General features: G+C 54.9%; 1 protein-coding gene across 1 annotated transcript; it reads right to left on the bottom strand.

The window, feature by feature from the left end:
- Positions 1-517: 517 nt before the first annotated feature.
- On the bottom strand, positions 518-13,463 carry VSIG10L2 (V-set and immunoglobulin domain containing 10 like 2). Its single transcript, XM_051848175.2, has 12 exons — positions 13,256-13,463; positions 10,779-11,129; positions 10,249-10,524; positions 6,677-6,952; positions 5,889-6,137; positions 4,982-5,242; positions 3,452-3,742; positions 2,073-2,363; positions 1,397-1,519; positions 1,068-1,092; positions 910-962; positions 518-766 (listed from the first exon to the last, which is right to left on the bottom strand). The coding sequence occupies exons 1-12, from the start codon at positions 13,335-13,337 to the stop codon at positions 669-671; spliced, it is 2,376 nt and encodes a 791-aa protein (XP_051704135.1). The 5' UTR covers positions 13,338-13,463; the 3' UTR covers positions 518-668.
- Positions 13,464-17,289: the final 3,826 nt, after the last annotated feature.

Below are 17,289 nucleotides of genomic sequence, written 5' to 3'. Positions count from 1 at the left end.
CATGCTTGGAGCCAGTGAGTCACGCTGGCAGCGATGAGAGTGTGACTTTGGAGCAGCCCTGGTCCGCCACAGCCAGCTGCCCCAGGCCTGGAGGCAGGCAGGGCGGCTGCGCCGTAATCCCCGTGCTCTGGGAACTGCCGGCCCAGGCCTCTGGAGTCCGGGAGCTTGCTAAGCTGCAGCTGAATGCAGGAAACAGCCTGCCACACGTCCCCGCTTCCCACGTGCACGTCCTGGGACCCCACAGTCCACCCGTGCAAGCCGCGATTCAGAGAGCCCTGTGCCAGTGCGAACAGCAGGCATGATTTATTTAGGAATCGCCCTACCCACAGTCCTTCTTGGCAGCAGCTGGCTGTCACCGTCCGTGGCACCAGAGACGGCTGCCAGTCCTGTCATTTTCCCTTGACCTCACACACCCGGCGAGATTTGCTCCAGGTGTGTGTCTGCCTCCTTCCGCCAGCTCTGCCTTCTACACGGGCCGGGGCTTCTCTTGCAACCTAGCCATTTAAGGGCAGCTGGACTGCGCAGTACTTGTAAAGCCCGGGTATTAAGGGAAGAAGGGGTGGTTGATGTCTTAGACACTGTGGTTTTAAGACCCAAGTCTGACAGAAGGGATCTCTCCGCCTCCCATCTGCCCTCGCTGAGCCTGTGTGCACCTTCCTCGGTGGGCCTCATGGTGTTGCTGTCACCGTGATGGTGACATTGACGGGTGCCTCGGTGGATTCTTGTGCAGGATCTGAACTTGGGGTGGTGGCTGCTGCTTCAGTGCCTACAGTATGGGCCGAGAAGAGAGAGGTGCCATGGGGATACCCCAGATTGTTCTCTGAGGACAGGAGACACGGAGCATCATGTATGGAACCCAGCCCTGGGCTCCCTGTACCCGAGTCACCTTCGGGGTGAAATCCTGCTTACCTGCCCGTGCCTCGGTGCCTCCCCTTGAGCCTCTCTGCGGGCCTCTTTGCTCCCTGAGGATGAAGTGGGAGAGTAAAGTGAGTAGCACCTGCACTTCCGGAGCCTTCCTTCCCAATTAAAGCAAAGTCCTGACCCCAGAATGATGGTTACACACTCACATGGGAGCAAGCCACTGACCAAGGCCTGTTGGAATAAAAAGGGTGCAGTTACTCCACCAACCTGTGTGGATCCTAGGAGAAAGACACACACACACACACACACACACACACACACACACACACCCCGCTTCCTGATGGGCTCTGGACTCCATCTCAGGAGTCCCGAAAGGATGGCCCCAGATGCCCAAGGTTGAGGATTGGGGACCCAGAGGACAGCATCCGACCCTGGGGAGGCAGTCATGATTAAGGAAGAGCCTGGATTCTTTGGATAGGTCTCCACCCAGCCCCCCTGTGGAGCTACGGGCCCCTCCCTGCAGATTCCCACTCACAGGGGAAAGTCTCTGGGTGCCGGGCAGCGTACTGGAACAGCAGTAGACAGGCCACGGTTGCCACCACCACTCCTGTGCCTGCTGCAGCCAGCACGGCAGGATAGGCGCTGAAGGGGGGGTCCGCTGGGAGGGGGAGTGTGGAATCTTGGGTCAGAGCTGCCAATGAGCTCGGGCAGTGGGAGGCGGTGCCCTGCTCAGCCATTCCCTCTGTAGCTCCTGTTGGGGCCCAGAGTCTGGAGGTCATGTCTCCCCCTAAGAAGGGGCTGCTCTGGCTTCCTGATGGTTGGTGTCCCCAGCCAAATCCACTACTTCCAGCCCCGAAGGCAGGAGGTTAGACATCTTGGCAGGTTGGGGCAGAAGGGAAGTGCCCCATAAAGTAAGGAATCCCCAGGGTGGCGAGGTGAGCCCCTGGGAGCCCACCTGCACCCCAGGAAGTGAGACTGAGGCACAGAGTGGGGCTGCTGCTCTTGTTTGGCCACCAGCACCCCATCTCCCCTCCTTCCCTATTTCTTCTGATCCAGGGGGAGAGGAGAGGACTGGGGGGAGGGGGGACAAGGGGGGAGAGAAGGAAGAGCGGGAGGAAGGGGAGGAGGGGAGAGAGGGAGGAGGAGGAGGGAGAACCAAGGCTCAGTTCTCTGGAGCAAGGCCGGTCCCTCCCTGGTGCCAGCACCAGCACCTGGTGTCTTCACCGGGGAGGGCAGCCCAGCCGTGCGGTGGTTCAGAGCCAGGATGCGGAAGGCATAGAGGACTCCGGGGTCCAAGCCTCCCAGCCGCCGGCCCCTGCTCTCAGGCTCGATGTCGCTGGCTGCCGTCTCCCAGGCGGCAGTGCCGGGGATGCTGGCCCTCCGCTGCACCAGGAAGCCCGTCAGGTTCCCGGAGCCCTCCAGCACCCACTGCAGCTGCACCTCTCTGCGGTGCCGTGCGTAGGTCAGGCGGCTGATGGTGACGTTGGGAGGAGCTGGATATCCTGGGGAGACCATGGGGACACGCACAGTAAGTGCATGTGTGCCTTCAGCCCTCGCGGTTGTACACCCTGGCTGGGGCCTGGGGGGAGAGCACTGCTGTGAGCAGATGAGGGTTTGTAGACCTAGGCGGGTCTGGCTGCTCTGTTTCCTCATCTATGAAGTGAAGAAAAGAAGATTGTCGGGTGGCCGGCTCTGTGGTGCAGCGGGTTAAAGCCCTGGCCTGCAGTGCCGGCATCCCATATGGGCGCTGGTTTAAGTCCCGGCTGCTCCTCTTCCGATCCAGCTCTCTGCTATGGTCTGGGAAAGCAGTAGAAGATGGCCCAAGTCCTTGGGCCCCTGCACCAGCATGGGAGACTTGGAAGAAGCTCCTGGCTCCTGGCTTCGGATCGGCACAGCTCTGGCCATTGGGGCCTTCTGGGGAGTGAACCAGCTGATGGAAGACCTCTCTCTCTGTCTCTACCTCTGTCTGTAACGCTTTCAAATAAATAAAATAAAACTTAAAAAGAAGAAGAAGATTGTTGGATGGAACTGCATTTTGTGTACCTGTTTTTTTTTTTGACAGGCAGAGTGGACAGTGAGAGAGAGAGACAGAGAGAAAGGGAGAAAGGTCTTCCTTTTGCTGTTGGTTCACCCTCCAATGGCTGCCTCGGCTGGCGCGCTGCGGCCGGTGCACCGCGCTGATCCGATGGCAAGAGCCAGGTGCTTCTCCTGGTCTCCCATGGGGTGCAGGGCCCAAGGACTTGGGCCATCCTCCACTGGACTCCCTGGCCACAGCAGAGAGCTGGCCTGGAAGAGGGGCAACCGGGACAGAATCCGGTGCCCCAACCGGGACTAGAACCCGGTGTGCCGGCGCCGCAAGGCAGAGGATTAGCCTAGTGAGCCGCGGCGCCGGCCTGTGTGCTTGTTTCCAAGAGTGCATCAGAGTCAGCCTCACAGAGCCGGGGCCTGCCTATGTCCCGGGGAGCTCAAGGGTTCACATTTTGGAGCAGGGAGTTCCTGAGCCTTTTCTGGAAGAAGGCTGACAGCCAAGAAAGAGCTTCTCTGACCTCCCAGCCCTGCTGCCCCCCACCCCACCCCGCCCCTCACTCACTCAGGACCTCCAGCTGCACGCTGCGATGGTGGCTGCCCACAGCGTTGCTGGCCACACATTGGTAGGTCCCCTTGTGGCGTGCTGGGTCAGCATCTTGGATGTGGAGGCGCAGCCAGGCACCCTCAGGGTATAGTGTGAATCCAGACGTGCCCTGTTCCACCTGCCGCAGCTGGGGTCCCAGCCAGAGGAGCTGGGCGGGTGGTGTGCCATGCTGCAGGACACAGGCCAGCATGGCCTCTCCCCCCTCCAACACAGACACGCGGGGCTCAGCCACTGCCAGCTGTGGGGCTTCTGCAGGGACAGAGAGGGGGAGGCTGGAACAAGTGCTGTCTCTGGCTGGTGGGGGACGGCACAGCACCCAGAGGGGAGGGGAGACAGGGGGCTGTTGATTAATCTGCCTGCTTGTCCAAGCTCCCATTCTGTGCTCCTGTCAGTCCGCTCCAGGGTTTGCCGATGCCAACGGTGTTCTTCCAGGGTCCCTGCTGCCCCCACCAGCCTCACTCCTGCACGCAGGGGCCTTGCCTTACTCATCTCTGCATGAATCATGCCCACTCCCAACACCTGGCATGGGCCTCCTTCCCCCTAATGGCCCGCGCCACCTCCTGCAGGCTTGGGGCACAGTGCTGGGTCTGTAGCAGGTGCTCGAGTTTTATGGATTCTTATTAAAGAGCCAGACTCTCAGGTGTCAATGAATCTCCTACCATGGAATTTCCGTTCCTAAGTCTGAGTAATAGGGAAAGAAATACATTGGCTTGAGGACCTCCTTCGGGCCCTGAAATCGTGCTGGTCACAACCTTGGCAGAGCCAGGGATAAAGCATTTGTGAGAGCTGTCGTATGAGATGACGTCTCCATTTGCTTCTCTCACATATTTTACTACAATATTTCACTCCTGTTCCTTGAGTTGTCAGTAAATAGACTGACAAGACCAAATGAAAATATAAGAGGAAGCGGACCAAAAACAAATAGGAGAGAGGTAGAAATCTGACGTGTGAAATATCACCACAAGTCATGCACACAATCAGGCCCCTCCCTTATGCAAATTGATGTAAATGAGGAACCTAATCAGCATCCCACACCATCTAAACCAATACCAGTACTGCCCAACACCACAGCCTCCAGGCACATGCGACTTGGTATGTGGCCGGTCTGTGTTGAAATGTGTGGTAAATAAAAACACCAAGTTTTGGAAGACAGGATAAAAATAAGAATGTTAGATAATTTATCTCATTAATAATTTTTAATTTTTACATATTGAGAATAACAGCATACTGGGTATGTTAGGTTAAAATGTTTCACGTGTTTCTTCTAAATCTTGGCCTGTGGTGGGTTTTCATTACACAACACTGACCTAGACCAAACCCTCCCAGTTTATGGATCAAAATAACTTGAGTTGCTAGGAGGCAAAGAATCAGTCTCTCCCCTGTCTCGCTCAGCTTCCATTCCAGCCCTGCTATCCTCCAGAGCCCCTCATCCTGGCTCCACAGGGCTGCCTCACCTGCAGCCCCAGCCCCCAGCAACCAGCCACTCACCCAGCTGGAGCTGGCAGTAGGGGTCCGGGCTCCTGAGTGGGTGAGTGCCCCGGCAGGTGAACTCCCTGCCGGCTAGATTGTCCTGGGCCTGCAGAAGGTGGATGGCCAGCGAAGAGCTGTTGCTGCCCAGAGGCCGCTGTTGTCCGTCAAGCCAGCCCAGCACGGCAGGGGGCTCACCTCCAGGCCACCTGCAGCTCAGCATGATCAACTGGTCTCCCAGAGAGGCCGTGGTCCAGCAGGTGGGGCTCCAGAGAGGTTCCCCTGGAAAGGGTCGATGGCTCAGCACAGCCCTAGGGGAGGGGGAAGGCTTGCCAAGCCCACTCACCCCACTCCTTCCCTCACTGATTCCTTGAGTCACTCATTCCTCCATCACTGTCACTCCTCTATTCACTCTTTCATCATTCATGGGAGGCTGACCTTGTGCCTGGAACACACGCCAAGCAACCAATTGCTATATAGTTTGATGAGAGCTAGAACATAGATAGAAAGACGGACTCTGGGGGCATTAGGGAAGAGGTCACTGCAGAGATGACGATATTTAAGCTCTCTCCTGGTTGACTGGTGAGAGTTTCCCGGGCAGAGAGCAGGCAGGGCACACTTGGCAGAGAGAATGCTGAAGGCACATTTCACACCAACATGTGCAGGAGGAGCAGAGTGTCTGGTTGATGGAGCCGGCTGATCATAGAGGTTGGGGGACAGTGAGGTGTGCCAGGGCTCCGAGCGCAAGCTGAGCAGGAAAGTGTAGTGTGGATGGAGAAGCTGGGAGGTAGGAGCCAAGAGCTGGGTGCCGCCCACCTCTTTGCTACTTGACATATCTTAGAGCCTGTGGTCTAGACTTCCACCCCAAGCCCCTCTGGCTCTCCCCTGACCCTGACACACTCTCTGGCCATTGTGTGTGAGCACTCACAGAGCGTGATCCTGCAGACGGCCGGCAATGCCAGGGCTGGGTGCTGACCGGTGCAGGTGAAGACGCTACCGTTGGGGAGCTGGGCAGTTGCATGACTCCAGGTGACGTTGCTGGGGGCAGTCGGACCAGTCCCCTGGGGCCCTTCCCACTGCAGCTGGGCCGGCGGAAACCCTCCAGGCCAGGTGCAGGGCAAAGTCACAGCCCTGGGGGAGGGGAGCACGGCACAGGAGGGCTGCCCCTCTGGGGGATCTGGGTAGGAAAGTGTGTGAGGAGGGCTGGGGCAGGCTCCACACCCAGGACCCTTCATCCCTGCCCCCAGGTGGGATCCTGGAGGCCTCGGATGTCAAAGCGTAGGAAAGGAAGGACGAGTGGACGGTGAGAGTAGGGTGGGGGGAGGGAGTCCCTCTGAGGAGCTGGGGAGGAACGGGCTAAGCTGTCAGATTAAGGGGCAGGGATTTAGGGGTGGGCAAGAGTTTGGCATTCTCAAAGAATCCCAGAGCCCCCTATCTCTGTCTCTCCTTTGCCCCTGGTCACCTAGCCTCACGGCCATCCCTCCACCCTCCTCTATGCCTCAGTTCAGTCCCCAGGGCCATGGGAAGAATCGCGGCGGGAGGGGCTGGGAGGGTCAGAGGCTTCCCTCTCTCTTTGCCTTGCCTCGTGTCTCCCTGTGCCCAGCAGCTCCGCTGGAGTCTCCAGGGGCCCCCAGCCCAACTCCCCCTCCACTCTTCCCCGTCTGGTGGGGTCTGCCAGAGCAGAGCGCCATGGCGGTTCCCCACCCACACACTCACAGTAGACGGTGAGCTGGACAGTGGTCTGGGTGCGGGTGTCCAGGTGGCTGTTGTGGGCCAGGCAGGTGTATAGGCCTGTGTGGGTGCGGCTGGCAGTGGCAATGACGTATGTGGGCCCACTGTGGACCTGAGTGTCTTCACGGAGCCACACATAACGACTGGGAGGGTTGGATGCGGCCAGGCAGCTCAGGGTCACCTCCTCCCTCTCACTGGCCCAAAATCCTTCCTCAGTGAGTCCCAGGGGTTCCACGGTGATCACGGGCTTGTCCGGACCATCTGGAAGGCAAGGCAAGGCCCATCACACCTCCCGCCCTCTTTCCTTCCCTCACTTGTATGATCATCTCTGACTCACTCTTCCATCTCACGAGCATGTGGCACACTGGGCACTCAGTGCAGGGGCCACAGGCACAGTGCAGGGCAGCGTGGTCAGGGCCCAGGGAGGTGGACATTCCATGGAGGTGAGCTGTGACTCAGGGCTTCCCTGAGGGATTGCTGGCTTGGGCTGAGGTAGGGATTGCCCGAGAGTTTATGGAGAGAGGTGGTCTCCCTATCGCTTCTTTCAGTTGAGCCTGGAACTGGGACGATGAGCCACCTTAGACCACAGATGGAAGAAGCATCTTGGGTATCAGCCAGCAGCCATCCCCTGGTACTTCCCTGGGTCCCGACCAAGCCCTGCCTTGTGTTCCAAGCTCAGTGTCCCCACCTCTGAAGCACTCCCAGAGCACCAGACGGGACTGGATTCCCTGCCTGCCTTCTGCCTCTTTGCCAAGAACTCCTGCTCAGTGGGCTCCTCCCCAGTTCTCAGTTTACAATTCCCACAAGCTACCACTGTGGAGATAAGACAGGGCACCACGAGTCCTTTCTCCCTAAGACCTCTGGAGAAGTGATGGATATGGGCCACATGTAGCTAAATCCTAAAAAGTAAAAATGACCAAACCCAATGAAGCAAAAAAGAAGGAAGGAAGTGAAAGGAGAAAGAAAGAGAGAGGGAAGGTGGGGGGTGGGGGAGAGAATATGTCATAAACAAAGCTTTCTACCATTTCAGTTATCAACAGTCAACTGAGGTCCAAAATCATTAAATGGAAAATATCTAAAATAAACAGTTCATAGATCTAAATTGCATGCTGTTCTGAGTAGTGGGAAGAAATCTCACGGCAGTTCCCTGTGTGACTTACTGCTTTGTGCAGTGGATCCGTGCTGTGTGTGCCACCTGCCCATCAGTCACTTAGTAGCCATCTGTGTTATCAGATCAACTGTCAAAGTATTGCAATGCTTGTGTTCAAGTAACCCTGATTTAGCTTAATAATGGCCTCAATGTCATTGCTGTTCATTTCTAATGTGCATGGCTTATAGATTAAGCTCTACCATAGGTAGGAAATCTAGGAAAAAGAAGACTAGAGTTTAGTACAATTCATGGTTTCAGGCATCCACTGGGGTGGGTCCTGGGACATACTCCCTGTTGAAAAGGGGGGCACTACTGTAGATTTTATTTGATCAACCATGTTTTCAGGATATTATTATTTCAATAGATAACCAACATTAATGTTAGTGATGAGCTATTTTACATTCTTTTTTTTTTTTTTTTTTGACAGAGTGGACAGTGAGAGAGAGAGAGACAGAGAGAAAGGTCTTCCTTTGCCGTTGGTTTTTCAGACTGAGTCCTCAAAGTAAATGTGCTGCAAAGGATCTCTGTGAGTGAGACCCCCCTGGAAAGAAGTGGTCATCACTCATAGAATGGCGGATGTCCTAAATAGCACTCTGGCCTCAGAATCAGCCCTAAAGGCACTCGGATCTGGCTGAAAAGCCCATGAGAGTATTTCAGGCATGGAAAGCCAAGACACTCTGGCAAAAAGATCTCTGTGAGTGAGATCCCAGTGGAAAGAACAGGTCTTCAAAGAAGGAGGTACCTTTCTCTGAAGGGAGGAGAGAACCTCCACTTTGACTATGACCTTGTCTAAACAAGATAAGAGTCGGAGAACTCAAGGGGCTTCCATAGCCTTGGAAACTCATGACTGGTGCATAGGGAGATTACTGATGCCATAAACAGGAGTGTCAATTTGTAAAGTCAACAACAGGAGTCACTGTGCACTTACTCCTCATGTAGGATCTCTGTCCTAAATGTGCTGTACATTGAGATTTAATGCTATAACGAGTACTCAAACAGTATATTTCACTCTGTGTTTCTATGTGGGTGCAAACAGTTGAAATCTTTACTTAATGTATACTAAACTGATCTTCTGTAAAAAAAAAAAAAAAGAAATTATCAATTCCCAACTTGACTCTCACTGGGATTAAACATGACAATAGGTCTGATCTGATTTCATCATCATTTAAAAAAAATCATCTATTATTTTTCACTTTATGTTTCTGTGTGGGAGCAAACTGTTGAAATCCTTACTTAATGTATACTAAGCTGATCTTCTGTATATTAAGATAATCGAAAATGAATCTTGATGTGAATGGAAGGGGAGAGGGAGTGGGAAAGGGGAGGGTTGTGGGTGGGAGGGACAGTATGGGGGGGGAAGCCATTGTAATCCATAAGTTGTACTTTGGAAATTTATATTCATTAAATAAAAGATAAAAAAAAAGAAGTGGTCATCAAAGAAGGATGTACTTTTCTCTGAAGGGAGGAGAGAGCTTCCACTTTGCTTATAGCTTTGTCCAAATACCGATGGAGTCTGTGGTCACAAAAGGCTTCCATAGCCTTGGCAGCTCATGGCAAGAGCCTCGGGTGATCACTGACATCATAAATAAGAGTGTTAATTGTTAAATGAACAGAAGTCACTGTGCTCTTACTCCCCATGTAGGATCTCCGTCCTTAATGAGTTGTACTATGAGAATTGACTGCAAAACTTGTTCTCAAACTGTACTTCATATGCTGTGTGTGTGTGTGTGTACGCAAACTGTTGAAATCTTTACTTAGCATAGAGTTGGTCCTCTGTATATAAAGTTAAACTAAAAATGGACCATAATGAAGAATGGGATGGGAGAGAGAGTAGGAGGTAGGACGGGAGTGGGGGTGGGAGGGTAGGTATGGGGGGAAGAACCACTATATTCCTAAAGCCGTACCTATGAAAAATGCATTCATTAAATAAAAGCTTTAAAAAAAAAGTAAGTGTGCTCATCTCAATTTGGATTAGCCACATATCAAGTGCCTGAAGACCTGTGAGTGGCTACGATTTTGGACAACAAACTTGAGCTATTCCAATCTCCATCTCCTCCCCAGGGCTCCTGATTTCTAGCTCTGGCTCTCAGCTTCAGCCTTTGAATGAATTTGCTGTCCTCTTTTCCCAGTGGGATCCCTGTCTCTATCCCCTGGGGTTCAGTTGGTCACTTAGAGCCTCGAGACTCAACCCAAGGGGGAGGCTTTCTGAATCACCTCAAGACCATGAGTAAAATCATGAATAATAATGTACGCACATTTCCCTGGAAGAATGGGCTCTTGACCTTAAAGGGAATAAAAAACTCTGATACTAGACTTGTTTGACACCAATGGGTACGGCACCCTGTGTCTGTCGTCTTGGAGGGCTGGGGAGTTGGGTGTCTGCCCCGATGCCTCCCAGCTTACTCACAGATGACATCCAGGAAGGCTCCAGGACTGCTCAGCCTGTTGACTGTGTTGTGGGCGCTGCACACGAACCAGCCCAGGTGTGTCCGGTTGACGGGGTCCAGCCGGAGAAGTGGCTCCACGACTTCCACCAGGACCTTCCCAGGGCCTCGGGGTGCCTGATGTTGCCAGGTGAAGGTCACAGGCCCTGTCCCCTCCCGCACTGCACAGGTGGCCACCACGGAGGTGCCCTCCACTGGGGATGGGTCACTTAGCCGCACCTGAGGCTTGGAGACAGGCACTGCCAGGGAGGGAGAGAACCTAGGTTTGCCAGTGCAGACGCAGGCCATAGTGGCTGGGGGCTTGTCTGCCCACCCTGCCCGAACAGCCCTTCCTCCCAATCCCAGGTCTCCTCACTCCCTGGGTGGGGGCCACTCCTTAGGACCCAGCCCGGCACATGCAGAGAGAGTGGGAAGCAGCACATGCAGAGAGAAGCAGACATAGCCGGACACAGAGCAGCTGCAGCCCGGCTGCCATCCTGAGTGGGCGCCTCACCCAGCACCGCCAGCGAGAGGTAGGAGTAGGCGGCGTGGAGCTGGCCGTCCGCTGTGTGCAGGGCCTGGCACAGGAAGTGGCCGCGGGCACCCTCCTGGAGCTCCTCCAGCACGAGGCTGCCGTTCCTCAGGCTCACGGAGCCCAGAGCCGAGGCTGCAGCCTCCACCTTGGACACCACTCCGTTGGTGAGAGCCACAGGCTGGGGGACCGGGGAGCCCAGCGGGGTGAAGCTCCAGAGGACCATCACGGGGGTAGGCCCCGGGCCACAGGCCAGCTCCACGGAACTGCCCCGCACTCCCTGGACGGACACGGCCTGCTGTGCAGGGGCTCCGGGGCTCGGCTGGGGCTGACCTGCAGAGAGAGGGGCGTGGAACGTCTGGGCTGCTCTGGGTTTTCCTGCTAACATTGTTAGTTCTCCCATGTGCAGGCGCACCGGCAGGTCCCAGAGACAGCGCAAGCCCTTCCGGAGCCGGTGGGCCGAGGCAGATTCTGAGGGGGCCGGTGGGGTTTCCTGTTTGGAGGCACTGAAGGCGGGGCTGACAGGAAGAGAGGCCAGGGCAGCAGAGGCCCCACTCTTGGAGGGGCATCAGGATATTTGGAAACTCATGGGCCTCACCCAAAACTGCCGAGTCAGAGACCTCTCCTCACCCCCGCGCTGAGGAGGGATCAGGGCCTAGAAATCTGTGTTTTGAAAATTTTAAAAATTGTATTATTTGCAAGGTACATACATACAGAGAGATAAGAGAGAGAGACACAGAGAGAGAGAGAGAGTTCACAGTCCTGCAGTGGCCAGGTCTGGGCCAGGCCAAAGTGAAAGCCAAGAGCTCGATCCATGTTTCCTACGTGGGTGGCAGGAACTTGGCCCATCACCTGCTGCTTCTCAGGGTCTGCAGTAGCAGGAAGTTGGAATCAGGAGCAGAGCCGGGAATTGAATCCAAGTACTCCTCTATGGGACCAGTGTCTTTTTTTTTTTTTTGACAGAGTTAGACAGTGAGAGAGACAGAGACAAAGGTCTTCCTTCCATTGGTTCACCCCCCAAATGGCCACTACAGCTGGAGCTACGCCAATCCAAAGCCAGGAGCCAGGTTCTTCTTCCTGGTCTCCCGTGTGGGTGCAGGGCCCAAGCACTTGGGCCATCCTCCGCTGCCCTCCCAGGCCACAGCAGAGAGCTGGACTGAAAGAGGAGCAACCGGGACTAGAACCCAGTGCCTATATGGGATGCTGGCGCCGCAGGCAGAGGATTAACCAAGTGAGCCACGGCGCCAGCCCAACCAGTATCTTAACCATGAGACTAAATGCCTGCCCCAAATCTGTATTTGTAACAAGTGCCCCAGGGTCAGTCTATTCATCAGCCCAGTGAGATCTACCCGGCCACCGGCATTTCAGGATCTGGAGGACCCTGCATGGGGGTTCCAGGAGGATTTTGGAGTCAGAGCCCCGTTGCTCCAGACTCGTTCCAGCAAGAAACAGCCGCAGACTGCACCAGCCCAGCCAGTACTCACTCATTTGTCAGCCAGCCACAGAGTGCCAGGGTGCAGGGTCGCAGGGGCAAGGGCACTGTCCCATCCCTGCTCTCCATCTTTCAGGGTTCAGATATTAAAGTCCCCATGGAGTCCGTCACCGAATAGGTAGGTACTCCTTCTGCTCAACCCAGGCTCAGCCCGGGTCCCACATTCCCTGGCTGGCTCTGAGTGGCCAGAGTGGACCTGCACACCAGGAAGTGGCGAGAGCCTCAGCACAGTTGCATGAAAATAAGCGCCTGAAAAGACAGCCCAGACACATGAGTGATTCACACCAGCTTCCCTTTCCCAAATGCCACCTTTGTGCAGGCCCCCTCCCGTGCTGGACCTACTGGCCTTCATCCTAACAACCCCGTGAGGTCGTGAACAATGTCCCACGAGACTGAGAAACCAAGTCCCTTTGCCCAAAACCACACAGGAGTGGAGCTGGGATTGGAGCCCTGTCCACCTCTCAGGCTGAGCCGTTCCTTCTGCCAGTAGCTGCTCCAGAGAGAGAAGACACTCCTGGAGTTGGTGGGAAGAGATCAAAGGCAAAATTCGCGTGTTCCATTGCTCCAGAAGAAAATTAACACCAAAACCAATTATTTCCAACCCCACAGACTCTGCTGTGGCCCCACCTGGAAAATTGAGAAGGTCTCCCAACCGTTCTCAGTCCCTCGAAACCAGGGAACTTCCTGCAGCCCAGATCTGATTGTGTCACTGCTAAGCTTTCGAGCTGGCGATGGCCCTCGGGATCACCCTGGCTTCTTAACGTACCGCACGGCGCTGTCACTCACTGGGCGCACCGTGGTCTCTCGGAGTATGCTAGTAAACCTCTAGCAGACGAGTGACGTGAAGAGACTTCCCTGAATGGCTGTGCAGGTGCACAGGGAGGATTCTCCAAGGAAGAAACGGGAGAAAAGCTGGGGTGTGAGTAAAGGATGGGCCACCTGGTGCGGGGTTCCAAGTCTCACTCACCCGAGGCCCCCGGATGCAGGAGGCAGAGGTACATCAGCAGCACGAGGCTGGACGATCTGTGCCTGGCCCTCTGGCCCACCATGTCCCCATCTCTTGGGCAGCTGCCCACCTGAGGCTCCCGCCTGACTCCCAGGCCCCCTTCTCCCCAGCCTTGGGGGCAAGGGGGTCTGGCTCAGGTTGCCAACCTCAGCCCTTCGGATACCTTTACCCCTGGTCTCCTGTTACTCTCCCTGCCCCAGTTACTGGTGAATTATTTACCGGGTGATTCACTCTATCCATAATGCAAAACTGATGAGGAGCAGGGCTGAGACTGGGAGCTCCCTGTGCTGTCACTTGAGTGATCTTGTAGATGAGAAAGCCATTGGACATAGACTTGAAAGAGGCCTCTAACATGATCAAGCCAGCCACCTCCCCAGCAGAGGAGTGCTGGCTACAGGGGTCTGGGGTTCCAACATACCTTTCAATGCCCTTTGCCCCCTTCTTGTGTTGGCCTCACATTTTTTGGGATGAAGCAGAACAAATGACAAAATGCAAGTTAGCATATGGAGGCCCTGTGGGTGCTGGTAATACTCTATTTCTTGACTTGAATAAGGATTGCAGTACATTTATTTCTGTATGCACTTTACACATATTTGATATAATCTGCACATACATACATGTTTGATATAATTCATCACATACATACACACATACATGTATATGGTGCCCAGCAGGTAGTTGGCACACTGCAGGGTCCTATGTAGGTTTGTCTGACTCCTGGAGCTGGAATGAAGCCCAGTTTTCCTGCCTTCCAGGGTGCTCTGATGCTTGCTACCCACCCAGCCCCACCTCCTCTCTCTGCCCCGCCTTCTCTCAGCATATCCTGCTGCTCTAGCTGACTTTGAGTGACAGCCTGAGATGGGGTCAGATTTTTCCATCCTCTGGTGTCAGGGTTAGGGGAGGGGAAGGTGAACTGGACCCCACTGAGAAGGGGGATCTGATGTCTGGTGTCAAGTTCATCCCGGCTCAGCCAGGACAGGACCAGTCAGAGCCGGATGCCAGGAAGACTCCTGGACTGGGGAGGCACCCTGGCCCTCTGGCCTCTCACCTGCCCCAGGACTGTGGCTGTATGGGCAGACTCTGCCCCACCCTTGTCCAGTCTACAGCTAGGACCCCACCTCCCCACCCCCTCTTCCCTTCCCAGAGTCTTGAGTTCTGTTCCCTCCTAATTCAGCTATGGAGCAGATGGCCCATGGCTCCTGAGAGCCAGGCTCCCACGGTAGTGGGGTGGGCGGGTTTGCCTGACTCTATAGTCATATGCACTGTGCATTCCTATCCCCACCCTGCCTAACTGGGAATGTCTTCAGAAGTCCATTAGATGTTCCTGTGGGGGCTAAGAGTAGGACCTGACACCTGGGTCCCCCTCAATCAAGGTGGGCTGCAGTCCTTGTCTGGGGGGCACACAGTGAGAACTCAGGCAGCAGGAATTGGAGAAGCGTGGAAGGAGGCCCTGGCCTTCAGCAAGGGTTTGATTTGCCCAGAAGTTAAGTCTCTGTGGCCTGTGGAGGGAATTAGGCCCTCCTGCCAGGACACGCTGCTCTAGAGCTGCCCTGGGCCTGCATCCTCTGTCTACGAGGCTGGCGATGAGCGTGCTGAGCCACTCCATGTCCCACGAGCAGTAGTGCTCTGGCTGGAACCAGTGCCCTCCACCAGGCGGGGGACAGCAGCAAGACAGATGGGGGTGAACTCACCTCTTCTTGTCTTGCCCTCACACTGCTGCCTTTTTGAGCCAACCTGCCTCCCCTCCTTCGTGCTGTGGGTTTTAACACAGCCTCCAGCCTGTTGTAACCATTTTGAATCCCAATCCTGAAGGCCCAGGGTTTCGGAGAAGCAGGCTGCGGCAGGGTAGAAACAGCTGGGCTGGAATGGAAGCAGCAGCTGCTCCTGCAAATCCACGGCCTTTGCGTGTGTGCCTTGCCAGAGGCCAGGCCTGGGGCCTAGGGGACCCCAGCAGGCGACGAGCTGTGGCCAGAGAGGATGGGTCAGAGGCTCTGCAGTTTCCCCGCTGTGTTCCTGGCTGGGTTTAGAGGGAGGAGGCAAGAGGGAGGGACAGAGGACCGGCAGTACTCACCACTCAGTCACTTTGTAAATTGCACCTTGGAGACCAGAGAGGAAATGAAGGAGGCCGTGGATGGAAAGGCTGAGAGAGGGACAGGAACAGAGCAGGAGAGCAAGGAAGGGGAGGAAGACAGACTCGCCTCCTATCGCTTTCCCGTTCCCACAGCCCCTTCACAACCAGCCCTTCCTGGGCAGCTTCGACAATGCATGCTGTTTCTCTGGGCCTCTGTTTCTTGATTGCTCATGGCAGTGTTAGGAGCTGGGTGCACGAGCAAGAGAGTATAAACCAGTGGGCAGAGCTTGTGGTGCGGCAGTGTTGACTGGAGATCACAGCGGGGTTCAGTTCCCGGCCCTGTTGCCCACCAGCTGAGGGACGTTGAGGAAGTTGCTAACTTACCCTAAGTCTTAGATTTTCCTCCATAAAATGGGGCTAATTGTTTATTAAACAGTATTTTAAAAAATCATTGTTACTTTTGTTATGCGTGAGAAGTTTTGTGATTGTGTAAGACAATGTTCCTGTTTTTTTAAATGAATACTAAAATATTCAGGGATGACGGTGATGCTGTCTTTAGTTTACCTTAGAACACTTCTATCAACATAGAACCGGAGCTGCTTCAGCCGGCCTCTCATCCTACATCGTCAGGGGCATTTTCCCACCGCAGGAGCAGTACCTGCTCCACATCACAGTTAACGTTTCCCTAATCTCTTTCTTTCTTTTTTTTTTTTTTTAACAGGCAGAGTAGACAGTGAGAGAGACAGAGAGAAAGGTCTTCCTTTGCCGTTGGTTCACCCTCCAATGGACGCTGTGGCCGGTGTACCACGCTGATCCGAAGGCAGGAGCCAGGTGCTTTTCCTGGTCTCCCCTGTGGGTGCAGGGCCCAAGCACCTGGGCCATCCTCCACTGGACTCCTGGGCCACAGCAGAGAGCTGGCCTGGAAGAGGGGCAACCAGGACAGAATCCGGCGCCCCGACCAGGGCTAGAACCCGGTGTGCCGGCGCCACAGGCGGAGGATTAGCCTAGTGAGCCGCGGTGCCGGCCACGTTTTCCTAATTTCATGAAAGCTAGAATTCACTGAGCAGTTGTGAGAGGTGTGTTGGTGGCATGGGGGAGAAGAGGCAAGCAGAGTGCCTTCAGGGGGCAGTTGGTGCGGGCAGGAAGAGATGTCCCTGAGTTTGGGAGTAGAGCAGAGGTCACGGGGTCCCTAGGAAAGGACCAGTCTTGAGGGGATGGGCCATGTGGGGAGCTGTCGTCAGCCTCTCAGAACCCTGAAGACTCGGACAATGAGGTCAGCATCTGTGATGGGCCCGAGGTCAGGGGCCTTTCTCTGTGGGACCCCATAAGTGTCATACTCCATTGTGTGCTGTTGTAACAGAAGAGTTGAGAACGGGTAGCTTAGACAGAACAGAAGTTTATCTCCACAGTTGTGGATTCTGGGAAGTCCAGGATGACTTTGATGTAGGAATGGAAGTAGCATTATCAAGGAGGAGCTAACACTTAACAGTATCACTCTTCTGCAGCCCTGAATTGTCCATGGCACAACAGCCTTGGCTTGTTGGCATGGCTGCGGTGGCCTGGATGATAGCCACGCTTGCGCCACCCAAAACCCCCTTCTGTGCATTGGCCAAACCTCCTTTTGTGCACCACCCAAATCACTAACTTCACCTCCCATGTGGTGGAAATCGAAAGTTCCACGGTGCTGCAAACTTAGAACCGGCCCCAGCTGGAAACACCCAATACAGCTGCATGCAGTGTCCCCATGATGACCTTTAAGTCGCTATAATAAAATCACTACGGCCAACACTCCCAGTCCCATGATGCACCCTGACACCTCCAAGATTTCCAAGAAAGGCCGTGGAAATGGGCAGTACTTAAGCCCCACCCCAAACTCCATCCCCTTAAACATTAAGTCCTACCCCATATGCCACCCCTTATGCCC

Source organism: Oryctolagus cuniculus, chromosome 1 (genome assembly GCF_964237555.1).
Source record: "Oryctolagus cuniculus chromosome 1, mOryCun1.1, whole genome shotgun sequence".
NCBI classification, from domain to species: domain Eukaryota; kingdom Metazoa; phylum Chordata; class Mammalia; order Lagomorpha; family Leporidae; genus Oryctolagus; species Oryctolagus cuniculus.
The sequence above is the reverse complement of the archived record's forward strand: the minus strand, read 5'-3'. Positions and strand labels throughout refer to the sequence as shown.

Excerpts from the sequence above, each read along its gene's own strand:
- VSIG10L2 (XM_051848175.2), bottom strand. The coding sequence starts at position 13,337 with ATGGTGGGCCAGAGGGCCAGGCACAGATCGTCCAGCCTCGTGCTGCTG. Across the intron at positions 11,130-13,255 it reads CCTGCATCCGGGGGCCTCGG|GTCAGCCCCAGCCGAGCCCC; the intron begins GTGAGTGAGACT and ends CTCTCTCTGCAG. Across the intron at positions 6,138-6,676 it reads TGTCCAGCTCACCGTCTACT|ATCCCCCAGAGGGGCAGCCC; the intron begins GTGAGTGTGTGG and ends TTTCCTACCCAG.